Source organism: Lipophrys pholis (genome assembly GCF_963383615.2).
Source record: "Lipophrys pholis genome assembly, chromosome: 1".
NCBI classification, from domain to species: domain Eukaryota; kingdom Metazoa; phylum Chordata; class Actinopteri; order Blenniiformes; family Blenniidae; genus Lipophrys; species Lipophrys pholis.
In genome coordinates, this window is record NC_137635.1 from 9,316,667 (window position 1) to 9,329,872 (window position 13,206).

General features: G+C 45.8%; 2 protein-coding genes across 2 annotated transcripts in view; both read right to left on the reverse strand.

Moving 5' to 3' along the window:
* Nucleotides 1-310: 310 nt before the first annotated feature.
* Nucleotides 311-4,292, reverse strand: LOC308119125 (uncharacterized protein). Its single transcript, XM_080478964.1, has 4 exons — nucleotides 3,890-4,292; nucleotides 2,213-2,303; nucleotides 1,966-2,065; nucleotides 311-1,554 (listed from the first exon to the last, which is right to left on the reverse strand). The coding sequence occupies exon 4, from the start codon at nucleotides 1,481-1,483 to the stop codon at nucleotides 518-520; it is 966 nt and encodes a 321-aa protein (XP_080335090.1). The 5' UTR covers nucleotides 1,484-1,554; nucleotides 1,966-2,065; nucleotides 2,213-2,303; nucleotides 3,890-4,292; the 3' UTR covers nucleotides 311-517.
* Nucleotides 4,293-10,859: 6,567 nt separating this feature from the next.
* Nucleotides 10,860-13,206, reverse strand: part of LOC308122430 (SRC kinase signaling inhibitor 1-like) — a gene marked incomplete at its 3' end in the record, with an annotated part of 41,442 nt that continues 39,095 nt past the window's right edge. The window contains 1 exon segment of the mRNA XM_080484224.1: nucleotides 10,860-11,012. Coding sequence (XP_080340350.1) covers nucleotides 10,860-11,012 — 153 coding nt within the window.

The following is a 13,206-nucleotide window of genomic DNA, read 5'->3' on the forward strand; positions in this document are numbered from 1 at the left end:
GTGAGAACAAAACACATGAAGCCGACATACTCTGTGAATAGCATGGTAACTGTAACAGGAGACTCTCATTCCCCGGATCTATTTGCACACCGATGCCGAGTCAGCATTGATTGTTCGGTGGGCCTAACCCACAACCGGACCAGAAACTGCAACCAGAACAATGTGAAAAATATTATCTAAATGAGCTTTTTTAGAGTGTGAAAAATAATGAAAATAGTACACTGTAAAACATTGAATCTGTTGAAACAAAGTGTGTTAATCTTAAACTTTCTGTACTTAATAAGATATATTATAAATCTCCAGATTATTTCAAATTATTTTAAATTCACCTTTATTCATAGTTAATCTCATTGAATCACAAGTCCTCATTTCCATAGAGACACAAACGTGCACATCATGTACGGCGAGAGAACAATAAGAACGACAAGTATCAGGAAGTGGTTTGATGTTTTGACATTAGTGTTTTATAAATGCCGAGAACAAGAACAAGCCTTCAGATATCTTATAGATACTTTGTTCAGTTCTTTGATTCTTCAGTTTCTCCGTCAGTGAAAGACGGTGTCGCCACCTTCACCTTCATCTTCTTCAGTTCTTCCAGGGCTTTCATGCTTCGCCTGGCTCCTTCCTTCCAGCAGGGGGCGCTGTCGGACTGACCTGCAGCCTCCTGACAGTCGCTGAGACTGTTCTGCAACAAGCAAACAGCAGCCAGAGTGTTTGCGGCTTGAGCAGTGACGTCGAGCAAAGTGCCCCCAGACTCCATCTGACCACAGAGCGTCTGGACGCTCTGCAGCTCCTCCACCAGCGGCGCCACAACGCCGCTGAAACGTCGCAGGCTCGTCTGCAACATCTTCACTGTTTCACTCCTTCCTGGACCTTTTTCTTGAGAAGAGTATCCGACGGTCCCCGCAGCTATGTAAACGGCAACGGCCCTCGCATGCAGCGCTCCCAATCCTCCACCGACCGCTCCACCCACTGCACCGACCAAGCCCCCGAATATGCTCCCCATGGCTCCGCCCGTAGCACAGCCGATAGAGAACCACAGCCCCCTGCTCAGCGCGCCGTCAATCCTCCTGCCCCACGCCACAAAGGCAACTTCCACTGCACATCCGACGGTACTGGAGAACACCCCCCCGACCAGCCCCCCCAACGCCCCGCCAAAGAAACCAACAAGCGCTTCGACTGCGTTGACTTTTCCGAAGAGCCTGCAATAAGATGCTGCCCCAACTGTCCCCAGACCCCCCCACAGTCCTCCAGAGACGCCCCCAACCACTGCCCCCAGTCCTCCTCCAAGCATGCTCAGTAGAGGCACGGCAAAACCGTCGCCAGACACTGGGTTCCCGCTTTCCCCGGCTCGCAGCAGACACGCCGCTGCTTCAGCAAAAACATCTCTCCGAAGGTCGTAGAGCGTCAGGAAACTCTTCAAACAGGCCCGGAGCCTCTCGTGCAGGGCGGCAGGGCTTTTGGACTTCGGAGGAGTTTCCATGTTCGGGTTTCAGCTGAAGATTGTTGGCGAGAGTTTTTGTTCTTGGGGAAACACTGGTTGTTATTCTCCACCTGAAGCGTCAGAAAACAAGAGTCAACATTGATCCTGACGAGTCACTGTGAAGACGCCAGCTGATGGGAAATGTTCACCAAAGAAATTTAACATTATTTCCACCAAAACATTTAACATAATGCCGACAGCAACGTGAAACACGTCCGGCTGTAAGTAACATTAGCTTTAGCATGTCTCCACAGTAGCTGTTAGCTCGTCCAACTCATCGCCCTGATTCCATTCGCTTCGGTTATATTCACTCCCACCAGTAGAGGGCTCCCTACATCTGACGTACAGACACTACATGCAAATACTATTCTATCAGCTTTTATTATACAAGGTTTCCATGAAAATACAATCTAGTACAAACTTTTATAGTGTTTTTAAAACCGTAATTCCTTTTTCTTTCACATCATGTTTTCTTGGTTTACCTCATAAAATATAATAAAACACATTTGTAGCTGTGATGCCATAAAATGTGAAAAGCTTAACGAGGACCGATACTTCTGGGAGCCATTGTCACAGCGAGACCTGGAGAAAGAGAAAGTCAGATCAGTCAGGTGTTTACCCCGCAGGGGTTTCTGGCGGTTCACAATCTGATTCCGAACGACTTCGGACAAGTTTCAACATCAACGGTTCAACTGAACGACAAGCAGAACTCCGACTGTTTGAACTCACCGTCTGGTCCCTCCAGCCGGTCTGACCACCACCACAGGGTGTCTTCACTCAGGTCCTCAGGTAGCGTGAGACGCTCAGGAGACACAGAACGCTGTTCGGACGAGGAAGAAGGAAGTGAGGGAGGAGTCGTGGAGTGATAGGAGTGGTGGAGAAGTGAGGGGTGGTAAAGGAGTGGTGGAGTGACAGGAGTAGAGGAGGAGTGACAGAGGAGTGGTGGAGGAGTGAGGCAGGAGTGGAGGAGGAGTGAGGCAGGTGTGGAGGAGTGGTGGATGAGTGAGAGAGGAGTGGTGAAGTGACGGGTGGTGGAGGAGTGGAGAACGAGTGGTGGAGTGACAGAGGAGTGGTGGCGGAGTGAGAGAGGAGTGGTGAAATAACAGGGGTGGTGGAGGAGTGGAGAACGAGTGGTGGAGTGACAGAAGAGTGAGGGACAAGTGGAGGAGTGGAAGAGGAGTGAGGCAGGAGTGGTGGAGGAGTGACAGAGGTGGAGGAGGAGTGACAGGAGTGGTGGAGGAATGAGGGAGGGAGAAGTGGTGGAGGAGTGACAAGGGTGGAGGAGGAGTGACAGGAGTGGTGGAGGAATGAGGGAGGGAGAAGTGGTGGAGGAGTGACAAGGGTGGAGGAGGAGTGACAGGAGTGGTGGAGGAGTGAGGGAGAAGTGGTGGAGTGACAGTGGAGTGGTGGAAAAGTGGAGGAGGCGTGAGGGAGTGATGTGGGGTTGGTGCAGCTGAAATCTGCCCTCGCCTAATGCCCCGGGGGTGTGGGTGTGTGTGTGTGTGTGTGTGTGTGTGTGTGTGTGTGTGTGTGTGTGTTGGGGTAGACGTCACAGAAACATGAAACATGCTCACACATGTAAGAGTGAGACTCGACTGGAGGAAGTTTGACTGTAAAATTGCTTTGATCGATAGTGAAGTGAAAACATTTCCTTGAGTTTGTGTGTGAAACCAAATGAACGAAGCGTTCAGCTCATTGTTCAAAGATCTTCATCTCTATCAAATCAAACCTCTTTAAAAGCCTTAATTCAATATTTATACACTGCAAATATGCAGAAATTCACAAATAAAGCAGCTGAACGTCGTCTGAAGGTTGAAATGTTTTGGAAGGAAAAGTGATTTTCAGTGATTTTAACTGCGTCTGTGTGAAGTTTGAGTGAATAAAACAAACCAAAGGGTGAGACGTGTTTTCTTTCCCTTCACATTCACTCACATTGAATTCAGTGTATTGACACATCCTGGATGTTTTCCACATTGTGAGCCGATACAGTAACAGGCCAAAGTGAGTCTAGAATCAGGTCTAAACTGAGTCGAGAATCAGATTTAAACCGGGTCTAGAATCAGTTTTAAACTGGGTCCAGAATAAGGTCTATTCGGAGTCTAGAATAAAGTTTAAATTGAGTCTAGAACAAAGTATATACTGAGTCTTGAATAAGGTTTGAACAGAGTCTAGAATCAGGTATAAACTGAGTCTAGATTCAGAACTAAACCAGATTACAAACAAAACTCAACTTTTGCCAACAAACTGGACAACCTGAGTGCAGAATCGGGTTAAAACGAGTCAAATATGAGTGTTAAATGGAATCACAGTACAAACGGTTCCCAATCATTGATCATGAAGCTTAATGTCAAAGACAAAACTGAGAAACTGACATTAAAAATGTGGTTCAATGTATTTCAGACGTACCTGATTTCTTCACAGTGGGTTGAATCACACCAGAGTCTCCTCAGATCTGGTGAGTCTCTCTTCACCTCTGGTCAGTCTCTCTTCAGATCTGGTCAGTCTCTTCACATCTAGTCAGTCTCTCTTCAGATCTGGTCAGTCTCTTCACATCTGGTCAGTCTCTCTTCACCTCTGGTCAGTCTGTCTTTATATCTGGTCAGTCTCTCTTCACCTGTGGTCAGTCTCTCTTCAGATCTGGTCAGTCTCTCTTCACATCTGGTCAGTCTCTCTTCACATCTGGTCAGTCTCTTCACATCTGGTCAGTCTCTCTTCACATCTGGTCAGTCTCTTCAGATCTGGTCAGTCTCTCTTCACATCTGGCCAGTCTCTTCAGATCTGGTCAGTCTCTCTTCAGATCTGGTTAGTTGTTTTACTTTTAGAAAGAGGAAGTGAGCAGCAGCAGCAGCAGCCGTGTCGTATAAGAGTTCACCTTTATTTTCACAAAAACACGACAGGAATGTACAAAAAGCAGCCACTTCCTGCTCGACTGGATTTTCTCACTCCAAGCAGCAACTTTTCAGCTTCCAGTCACAGAAGTTGCTTTTTGCACGGTTTAGTTGGTCTTTATTATACTGACTGTAGATTTTCATCATTCTTCTTCACGATTCACAGACAACACTGACCGCACACAGCAGGCATCACTCGCACAGCGTTTAAAGGTGTTTACAACATCTGTTTCTTTTTAAACTTTACCTACTCATCATACAAAAATCTAGCTTTACTGTACAGTTTGTGTTGACTATTGTACACTCACAGGTATACACAGAATTATTGACAGAAGAGACCTCGTGGACCCCGCGTGCAGATTTCAGGAATGTATACAGTATGCATGCCATTCTGGAGTAGTACTTTGTTCTCCTTCTATAAAAATCTCACATAAAATCGATTCTGTAATATATTATTTGGGTTTATATACATGATTCCAACATCCACAAATGGTTAGAACGATCACACATTCAGCAAGAAACCATTGAGACTGAATAATCTGAGGAGTGTACGCATACGGTGGGTTATAATAGAGGAAACAGCTACAAAATGGGTTTTCTTTAATAATGTGCTTTTTCTTTCTTTTTTCAAGTTGATCATCATTGTGGCCTCCTGGTCTCGTCACTGTGATCATGGTTATTTAATGGTTATAAGAAAAAATAAAAAAATCTTCAACCCAGAAAAATAAAAATTTACAGAATAAATGTGTCAGATGAGTCCTCTTCTTTAAGTATAAAAATACAAAAAAAGCTTGATTATATAAAACATAGATGAGACTTTTTTCTTTTTTACATGTTTTCTTTGAAAGAAACAAACTCAATGATCATATAATATACATACAGTCTAATCTGTGGCTATACGTTCACAGCTACAACAACTCAAATACATTTCCAGAAATGTATTCATATTCATATAATGAAACAGAAACACATCCGCTGTCCTTCACTTTCTGCTCGGTGTGGATTTTCATCAGATCGTCACTTCAATCAACTTCACTTTCAGATTTCACACCACAAACCTTTCTTTAAATTTTGTAATTCTGTACTTTCAATATTAACATTTCTCTTTATACTTTGAATATAAATAGTTTGTTGGATAAAATGAGCTTCACAGCCACTTCCTGCTCTATACCAGTCACTTTCTGCTCTACACTGGTCACTTCCTGCACTAGACCAGTCACTTCCTGCTCTAGACCAATAACTTCCTGCTCTAGACCAATAACTTCCTGCTAGACACTGACCACTTCCTGCTCTACACTGGTCACTTCCTGCTCTAGACCAGTCACTTCCTGCTCTAGACCAATAACTTCCTGCTAGGCACTGACCACTTCCTGCTCTATACTTGTCACTTCCTGCTCTATACCAGCCACTTCCTGCTCTAGACCAATAACTTCCTGCTCTAGACTAATAACTTCCTGCTAGACACTGACCACTTCTTGCTCTACACTGGTCACTTCCTGTTCTACACTGGCCATTTCCTGCTCCACACTGACCACTTCCTGCTCTAGACCAATAACGTCCTGCTAGACACTGACCACTTCTTGCTCTACACCAGTAACTTCCTGTTCTACACTGGTAATTTCCTGCTCTACACTGATCATTCGTCTTGAATTTGAAGTTACTCTAAAAGCTCCTTTTCTTCTGTTCATATCTTTGACTCACCATGTTGATTTCGTACTTGAAGCAGCTCAGAGGAACATTTCAGTCAGAAAACATTTCACACTGGGAACATTTAGAACTGCTCATAGCAACATGTGGTCTCGTGTCAGTCTCAACTGGACCACACCCCTCGACTCAAACAAACAAAAGCAAGTAAATGTTCACAGTTGACTGTTTTCCTCTTTTGTCCTGATATCTGAGACTTCTGAATTTTTTTTGTCGGATAATCTAAACATCGTGTTTTAGCGACTTGTGGTGGTTGATTGATCGATCGATTGACTGAATGATCAAGTGGCTCCCCAAATAAGCCCGTGAAGCTCAGACAAAAGTAGGCGTAAAAATACTCAGAGAGACACCAGCAGCCGCAAGGATGAACTTCCTGTGGTTCAAAATAAAAGACATTGGCTGGAATAATCTCGTTCAAGGAAAGTTGACAATGGAAGGCTTTTACTTTGAAAGCTTCAGATTTTCTCTCCTACCATCACAAAGACAATGTCTTTAAATCTGTTGTGTCGTCTTCTGCTTTTACTTTAGAAAAGAAATTGAACCAGTACTTTTACTTTGAAGAGTGTTTACAGAAGTGTGGGCACTCGTAAGGGAGTAAAGTGAGTGAAGCTGGACGGTTTGTGTTTTCGGTCCGGATGATGTTAATCTGTGAGTTCTGGTGCTGATGGAGTCAGAGTGGAGAGGAGAGATGATCCGGGATTAGAGGCAGAGCTGCTTTCTCATCACCCTGTTTGGACTCTGGCTGAAATCATCTGGTGACGTTTGGTCAAGGCCCCGATTACACGCCAACGTTTACACGCCAGTAGTTTCGAGTGAAAACAGAAAACTTTTGAATTTTGACTGTTTACACAACAACGGTGCCCGGAGCCACTGAAAACACCGTAGTAAGTAGTTCTTCTGCACATGCTCAGTAGAGACAACCAGAACAACGTTTCCTCCGTGGTGTCGTGACTCCCAGTTCTTATTCTCCTGATTTTATAGTTGAGAGTCACTGTAATAACTTGATCGTCCACCAGATTGTCCACCAGAACGTCCGTGTTCTCCCATTGTTAATGTTTAGAACGCGTTGTTGTGTGTGTGGCTGCATTAAACAACCAAACAACAGCTCCAACCAGTGGCCCAACATGGAAACTACATCTTTTTCACCGTTTCTGACATCGCTTCCAAAATGTTTCCTGGTGAATGTGAAACTTTTCTTGAAACACAAACACAAAAACGAGGTTGTCACCTGAAACGATGTCGTGGAACCGGGAAACTAAAAAGAGTCAAAAAGATCCGAGTACTCACTCCTCAAACCGAGTCCTCAAACTGAGTCCTCACGCTGACACCTGAGAGACAGGATGGAGGAAGAAGCAGAGCGAGAGAGAGAGAGAGAGAGAGAGAGAGAGAGAGAGAGAGAGAGAGAGAGGCCTGGCTCACAGCTGGAGGAGAAACGTCAGCGAAACTGATGAAGATGATGATGAGGATGAGGATGTCTGTGGTGGCGGCAATGATGGGGATGATGATCGGCCGGATCAATGAGTGGTGGTTCTGCAAAGCTCAGTGCTGAGAGGAGGGAGAAGTTTCAGAGCAACGGAAGGAAAAACCAAACAAAGGAGTGAGAAATAGAGAGAGGGAGGGAGAGAAAGAAACAAAAGACATGAATCAAAACTCACAAACAAAAATGTAATCTTCAAGTTTTCCTTGAATCCTGAAAATAATCCTCACATTACCACTGTGATAGGCTGAGAGAGAGAGAGAGAGAGAGAGAGAGAGAGAGAGAGAGAGAGAGAGAGAGAGAGAGAGAGAGAGAGAGAGAGAGAGAAAGGGAGAAAGAGTCTGTCTTTCAGCTATAAACAGGATGAAATAAAATGCAGCCATCAGAACTGTGCGACAGAAAAACTGCTCTGAACCCTCTCATCCTCCTCTTCCTCATCCCCCTCTTCCTCCATAATTCTGCTGCTGAGTGACGCAGTGCCAGGAGGGAGAGTCAAGGAGAGAAGGAGGAGGAGGAGGAGAAGGAGGAGGAAGATGAAAATGAGGTGAGAGAAAACTATGAAAAAAGATGAAAGTGAGAGGAGGAAGAAGAGGATGATAGAGCATAAAGACAAGTGGAGCTGATAAGAGGGAAAGGAGAGGGCAGATATGAAGAAAAGAAGAGGAGAACCAGAGAAGAACCAGAGAGAAGCGAGGGAACAAGGAGGTGTCAGGAAGAGGAGAAGTTCTTGTTTGATCTCTTCACAGTTTGAAGCAAACTGAGATTCAAACTGCAGCCGAATGTGAACAAGATCAGGATTCTTTTATTAAAACTATCCTGCTTTTGTAACCAGACCCAGGACCGGACCGGACCGGACCGGACCGGACGAGGCGAGACGAGACGAGACCGGGCCGGACCAGACCAGACCAGACCAGGACCACACCAGACCAGATCCAGATCCAGATCCAGATCCAGATCAGACCGAACCAGACCAGACCAGACCAGATCCAGATCGGACCGGACCACATCCAGATCCAGATACTGATCAGACCCAGATCCAGATCCAGATCCAGATCCAGATCCAGATCCAGACCCCTCCCCTGAGACCTTCAGGGAATCTCAGAGGAGACGCCGGCTTCCTGTCGCTCTGTGAAGAGACGCCAGCGCCCAGTCAGCAGCGTGTCGCCAGAGGTCGCCGGCCGCTAACGGCTGTTCCAGCTGATGTGCGAGACGCCGCCGCTCAGATACGAGAACGTGAGGAGACGCTTTCACTCGCCGAGGGAAACTCGACCGTCTCATCTGGTCACAGGGTGGAAGAGTCCGCTCCGTTAACGGGTTAATCAATCATCAACGGTACAAAAAAACGACTGAAGAGACTTCACGTCGCGTTGGTCCAAATCAGAACTATTAGTTTGACCCGTTTCCACCAAATAAATTGTAGAGTGATGAAAACCGATCTAAAGCGTTTGTGTTCATATGAAAACTGCTCAGTGACATTTCAGTTTCTTCAGACATTTAAGCTCCGAAGCTCAGTTTGATCTCTATTTTACTGTTTAACTATTTGTGTGTTTTGTTATTTTGGCCATTTTGATGAAATAGTCTGATGTGAAAACTGTTTTTATGTTTTTAAATGGACCTAAGAGTCTGCAAAAAAGCTTGATTGATTGATTGATTGATTGATTGATTGATTGATTTCTTCTCTGCTGTGATTGGACGCCGTGGCGTTGACGTGAGAATGTTTCTTGTTCTCAGTGGGATGATAACGTTGTGGGAGACGGAGGATAGAGAAGAAAACTAAACATGTTTCGTGTTATCGATGTTCAAGTTGGAACACAAACTGATCAATAGGCTACGATGCAGAGGAGCGACACAGTAAAGACCGAGTCATACGCCATAAGAGCAAGAAGAAAGTTCCGCACTCTGGAGTCCTGCCCAACAAAATGACGTCATTTTGTTTCGGCTTTGCCAACCGTCCTGGCCAAACTATGTTGGTGCCGCACTGCCGAAAATTCGGCACTGCCGTGGGCTGTGCATGCTTGTTCCAGCGCACTAATGACTACCAGTCATTTTTTAATCATATTTAGCTTGTAACCTCGCTGTTGTCGTTAAAATGTTGGAGGGCGGGGTTACGTGATGTACCTGAACGCATCACTCAGCTCCTGCAGTTAAAACCGGATCAACATGGCGGCTCAGACAAACTTTCTTTTATTACTGAAACAGTTAAGGGAAATGTATTTCTGAAAACATTGGAAGCGAGAAGTGCTGCATCACAGATGTGTGCCTGCCGTGAGGGGGCGTGGCCTACGAGTTCCACAGCTTCTCCTCGGAGTACGAACTCTCCTACTTTTTTTTCGGCAGCTGGCTGGCGTCACTGCCCAACTTTTCTTCTTGTTCTTAAGGGCTCTTATGGGAGTATGCAGGGGCCTTTAGGAGGATTTCCTGTGCCTTTCAAAGTAAAAGCCTCGACATCGGGAGGAAGCCAGAGGTTTTCTCAGAGCACAAAAGACAATTAGACCCTGAAGACTAACACAGCTTCCGTGCACGCGCGCATGTGTGTGTGTGTGTGTGTGTGTACACATGGTACACATCTTCTTTTGTTTTGGTCTTTAGCGAGACTAACAGAATAACTACTATTTCTTCTGGGTTTTTTTCTTTATGACTTCTTAAACTGTCTTTTAAAAGAAACACGTCGGCTCATTTTTTCTGCTTTTCAACCACATCCATCTTGTACGAGCACTTTAGATATGAAACGTTTCAGACGTAAAGGCAGTTATCACACTATTTCTATAAATGCATTCAATATACACATTAAACTGAATTCTACCTCACACTTTGTGCTTCGTTTGACTCCTCTTGCATAAAGACTCGTCGCAGTTCGAAGGCAAGAAAACGAGCTCGGTGAGCTGAGAGCAGATTCTCCAGCGGTTGTTCTGCATTAGCCTCGAGGGTTCAGGACCAGCGAGACGACGAGAGAAGAGATGAGGGAGGAAGAGACGGCGCGTCACGCTGGCGATGTGACATCAGTCCGTGGCGTTAGTGAAGACTGTGGAAGCGACGAGGCGTCCGAGTCGGTGTGACGTTCAGATAAAGCTGGTTCCATCAGTCACGAGCACCAACAAGAACCCAGGGACTCCAGTCGACACTCTCGTACCACAACAACGTGGGTCTCTAAGGAAGTGAGGGGTCCATCCAGGACCTCAATGTCCTCTGGGAGGGGGGGGGATGGAGGGACGGTGGTGTGTGTGTGTGTGTGTGTGTGTGTGTGTGTGTGTGTGTGTGTGTGTGTGTGTGTGTGTGTGTGTGTGTGTGTTGGGTGGGTGGGGGGGGGTTAGAAGTGGAATACCTGCTGCTGGCCCTGGACTTTGGGGAAGTCCTCTTTCTGCTTGCGGGTTCTAGGCCGCTCCAGGCTGCCTTGCTGGAGGTGTTTGAGGCGGGCGGCCACGGTCGGGCCCTTCGTCGGCCCCGGGGAGTGAGTGCTGTTCTGTTGGAGCCAAGAGAGGAATAGTGTCAACGACTCATCGCTGCAACATCATGAGCTTCACACAGGAAACGTCCGTTGACTGGTTCATACACAAGGAGCAGGAATCTAGAACAGCCACTGTTTTTATTCGGGATGCACTGATACCAACAGCAGTATCGGCTGTGATACTGTTTAGACTCTAAACTTTAGAGTATTCGTACTCGTACTTGGAAAAAGCTCCCTGAAACAACTTGGCGAGTACTACGCAACAACATATGTTAGTAACATCGGCAGCAGGTAGAGGAAAGTGCACGGGCAATATCGGCGGTTTGGAGATACTTTAAAGCGTTGTTGGAAAGCTGTATATTGGGAGATCTTTAATATCAATGAGAAAGACAAACATAAGACAGACGGTAAATTATGTTCTGACAAAATATTAAAAGGAGAAAGATAGTTGGTACAACATCAACAACTTCATTACCAGCAACTAAATCACCAGCAACTTCCTCACCAGACACATTTTGACCAGAGGAGTTTCAGGCTCACATACCAGCGATGCTATATGCTACATGCTACAGCTTTTCAGGCCCTCACACCAGCGATGCTACATGCTAAACATGATTAAAGTGTGACTCATACACTCATTAACAGTGAGCTCGGTCTACAGCCTACAGTAGGTACTGAAGACGGCTTTATGGTGTTTAATAAGTACTTGTATCAGTACTCCGTATCAGCAATAGCTAAAGGTTAGCAGTCGTACTCGTCTTTAAAAATGTGGTATCAGTGCGTCCCCAGTTTTTGTCATCCTCACAGAGATGAAGGACCAAACTACTGGACCTGAGAGGTCAGACTATAGTGACCTCTAGTGGCTGTAGAGGAAAGACCTCAGCAGCAGAAGGAAACTTCACTCAGACTCACAGAAGAGTTAAACTCAAAGTGTTTGAGTCTCCAGAAAAACCAAAACATAAAAGTTTAGAGTCAAAGATGAAAAACTGATGTAAGAACTCAGACAGACACACAGTCGGTAGTTTTAAGTGTCCACAGCTTTTCCAGAGGTTTAAAGAGGAGAACAGAGCGCGTCGCTGCAGGTCGGGTTCTAGACTGTGAGCAATGAATCGTTAAAGCTGAATTTAATGCTGCAGTTGTAAATCCAGTTTTTGGTTTTGGACTTGAAGGTTTTTAATCTCCTCCTGGTGACCTGCTCTCGGTAACGTCAATCCTGATAACGACACGCGCTCCTATAAGACTTCTCTTCCTGCTAACGCTAACTTCAGGAATAACTCCTTCACCTTTCTCATCCAATCATCGACATGCAGAACAAGGAGATTTTTATTTTGTGAGCCGAACCTGCAGGTCAGTTCTGTTCCCTTAAAAATCCTCTGGTTCAAATCTCGTTGTTTGAAAACACACGCACGCACGCACGCACGCACGCACGCACGCACGCACGCACGCACGCACGCACGCACGCACGCACGCACGCACGCACGCACGCACGCACGCACGCACGCACGCACGCACGCATGCACAGAGGTTTATTTTAGCCCTTGTGTTGTTAAAATGTCCATAAACAGGAAGTGACAGCAGCGTTTACATCGTTAACGCGCAGCTGAGTGACGAATAATGACGTGACACAAATCGGAGCGTCCTCCAACACAATGAAGCTCCGTCTTCCAGCCTGCGAGTCTCTGTGTCGCCATTCGACTCTTCCTGTGTCTCACCTGCAATAATTTGCCTGTGACACTTTTCTTTATTGTGTAAATAAAAGGGGAAACGGTTTTTAGCTGCGTGAGCGCCCAAAACGAAACCACTTCACCGCAGGAAACCGTTTTATGTCCAATATGTGAAGGAGACGGTTTATTTCTGCTGACGTTAATCACTGCTGGCAACTACTTAAAGACTGCGCTCCGAATGTCTGCAGCCACGAATAATCTGGAGGAAAACCTGGAGGAGGTGAATTTAAAACACCTGCGTGTCAGAAAATAGTCTTTGACGGCTTCGAACCCGAAATCCTCCAAACACACACACACACACACACACACACACACACACACACACACACACACACACACACACACACACACACACACACACACACACACACACACACACACACACACACACACACACACACACACACACACACACACACACAGTCTCTCTGCGGATGTGTTGCTGTAACATATAGGTGTTTTTTTTAATCCTTGATTTTATGTTT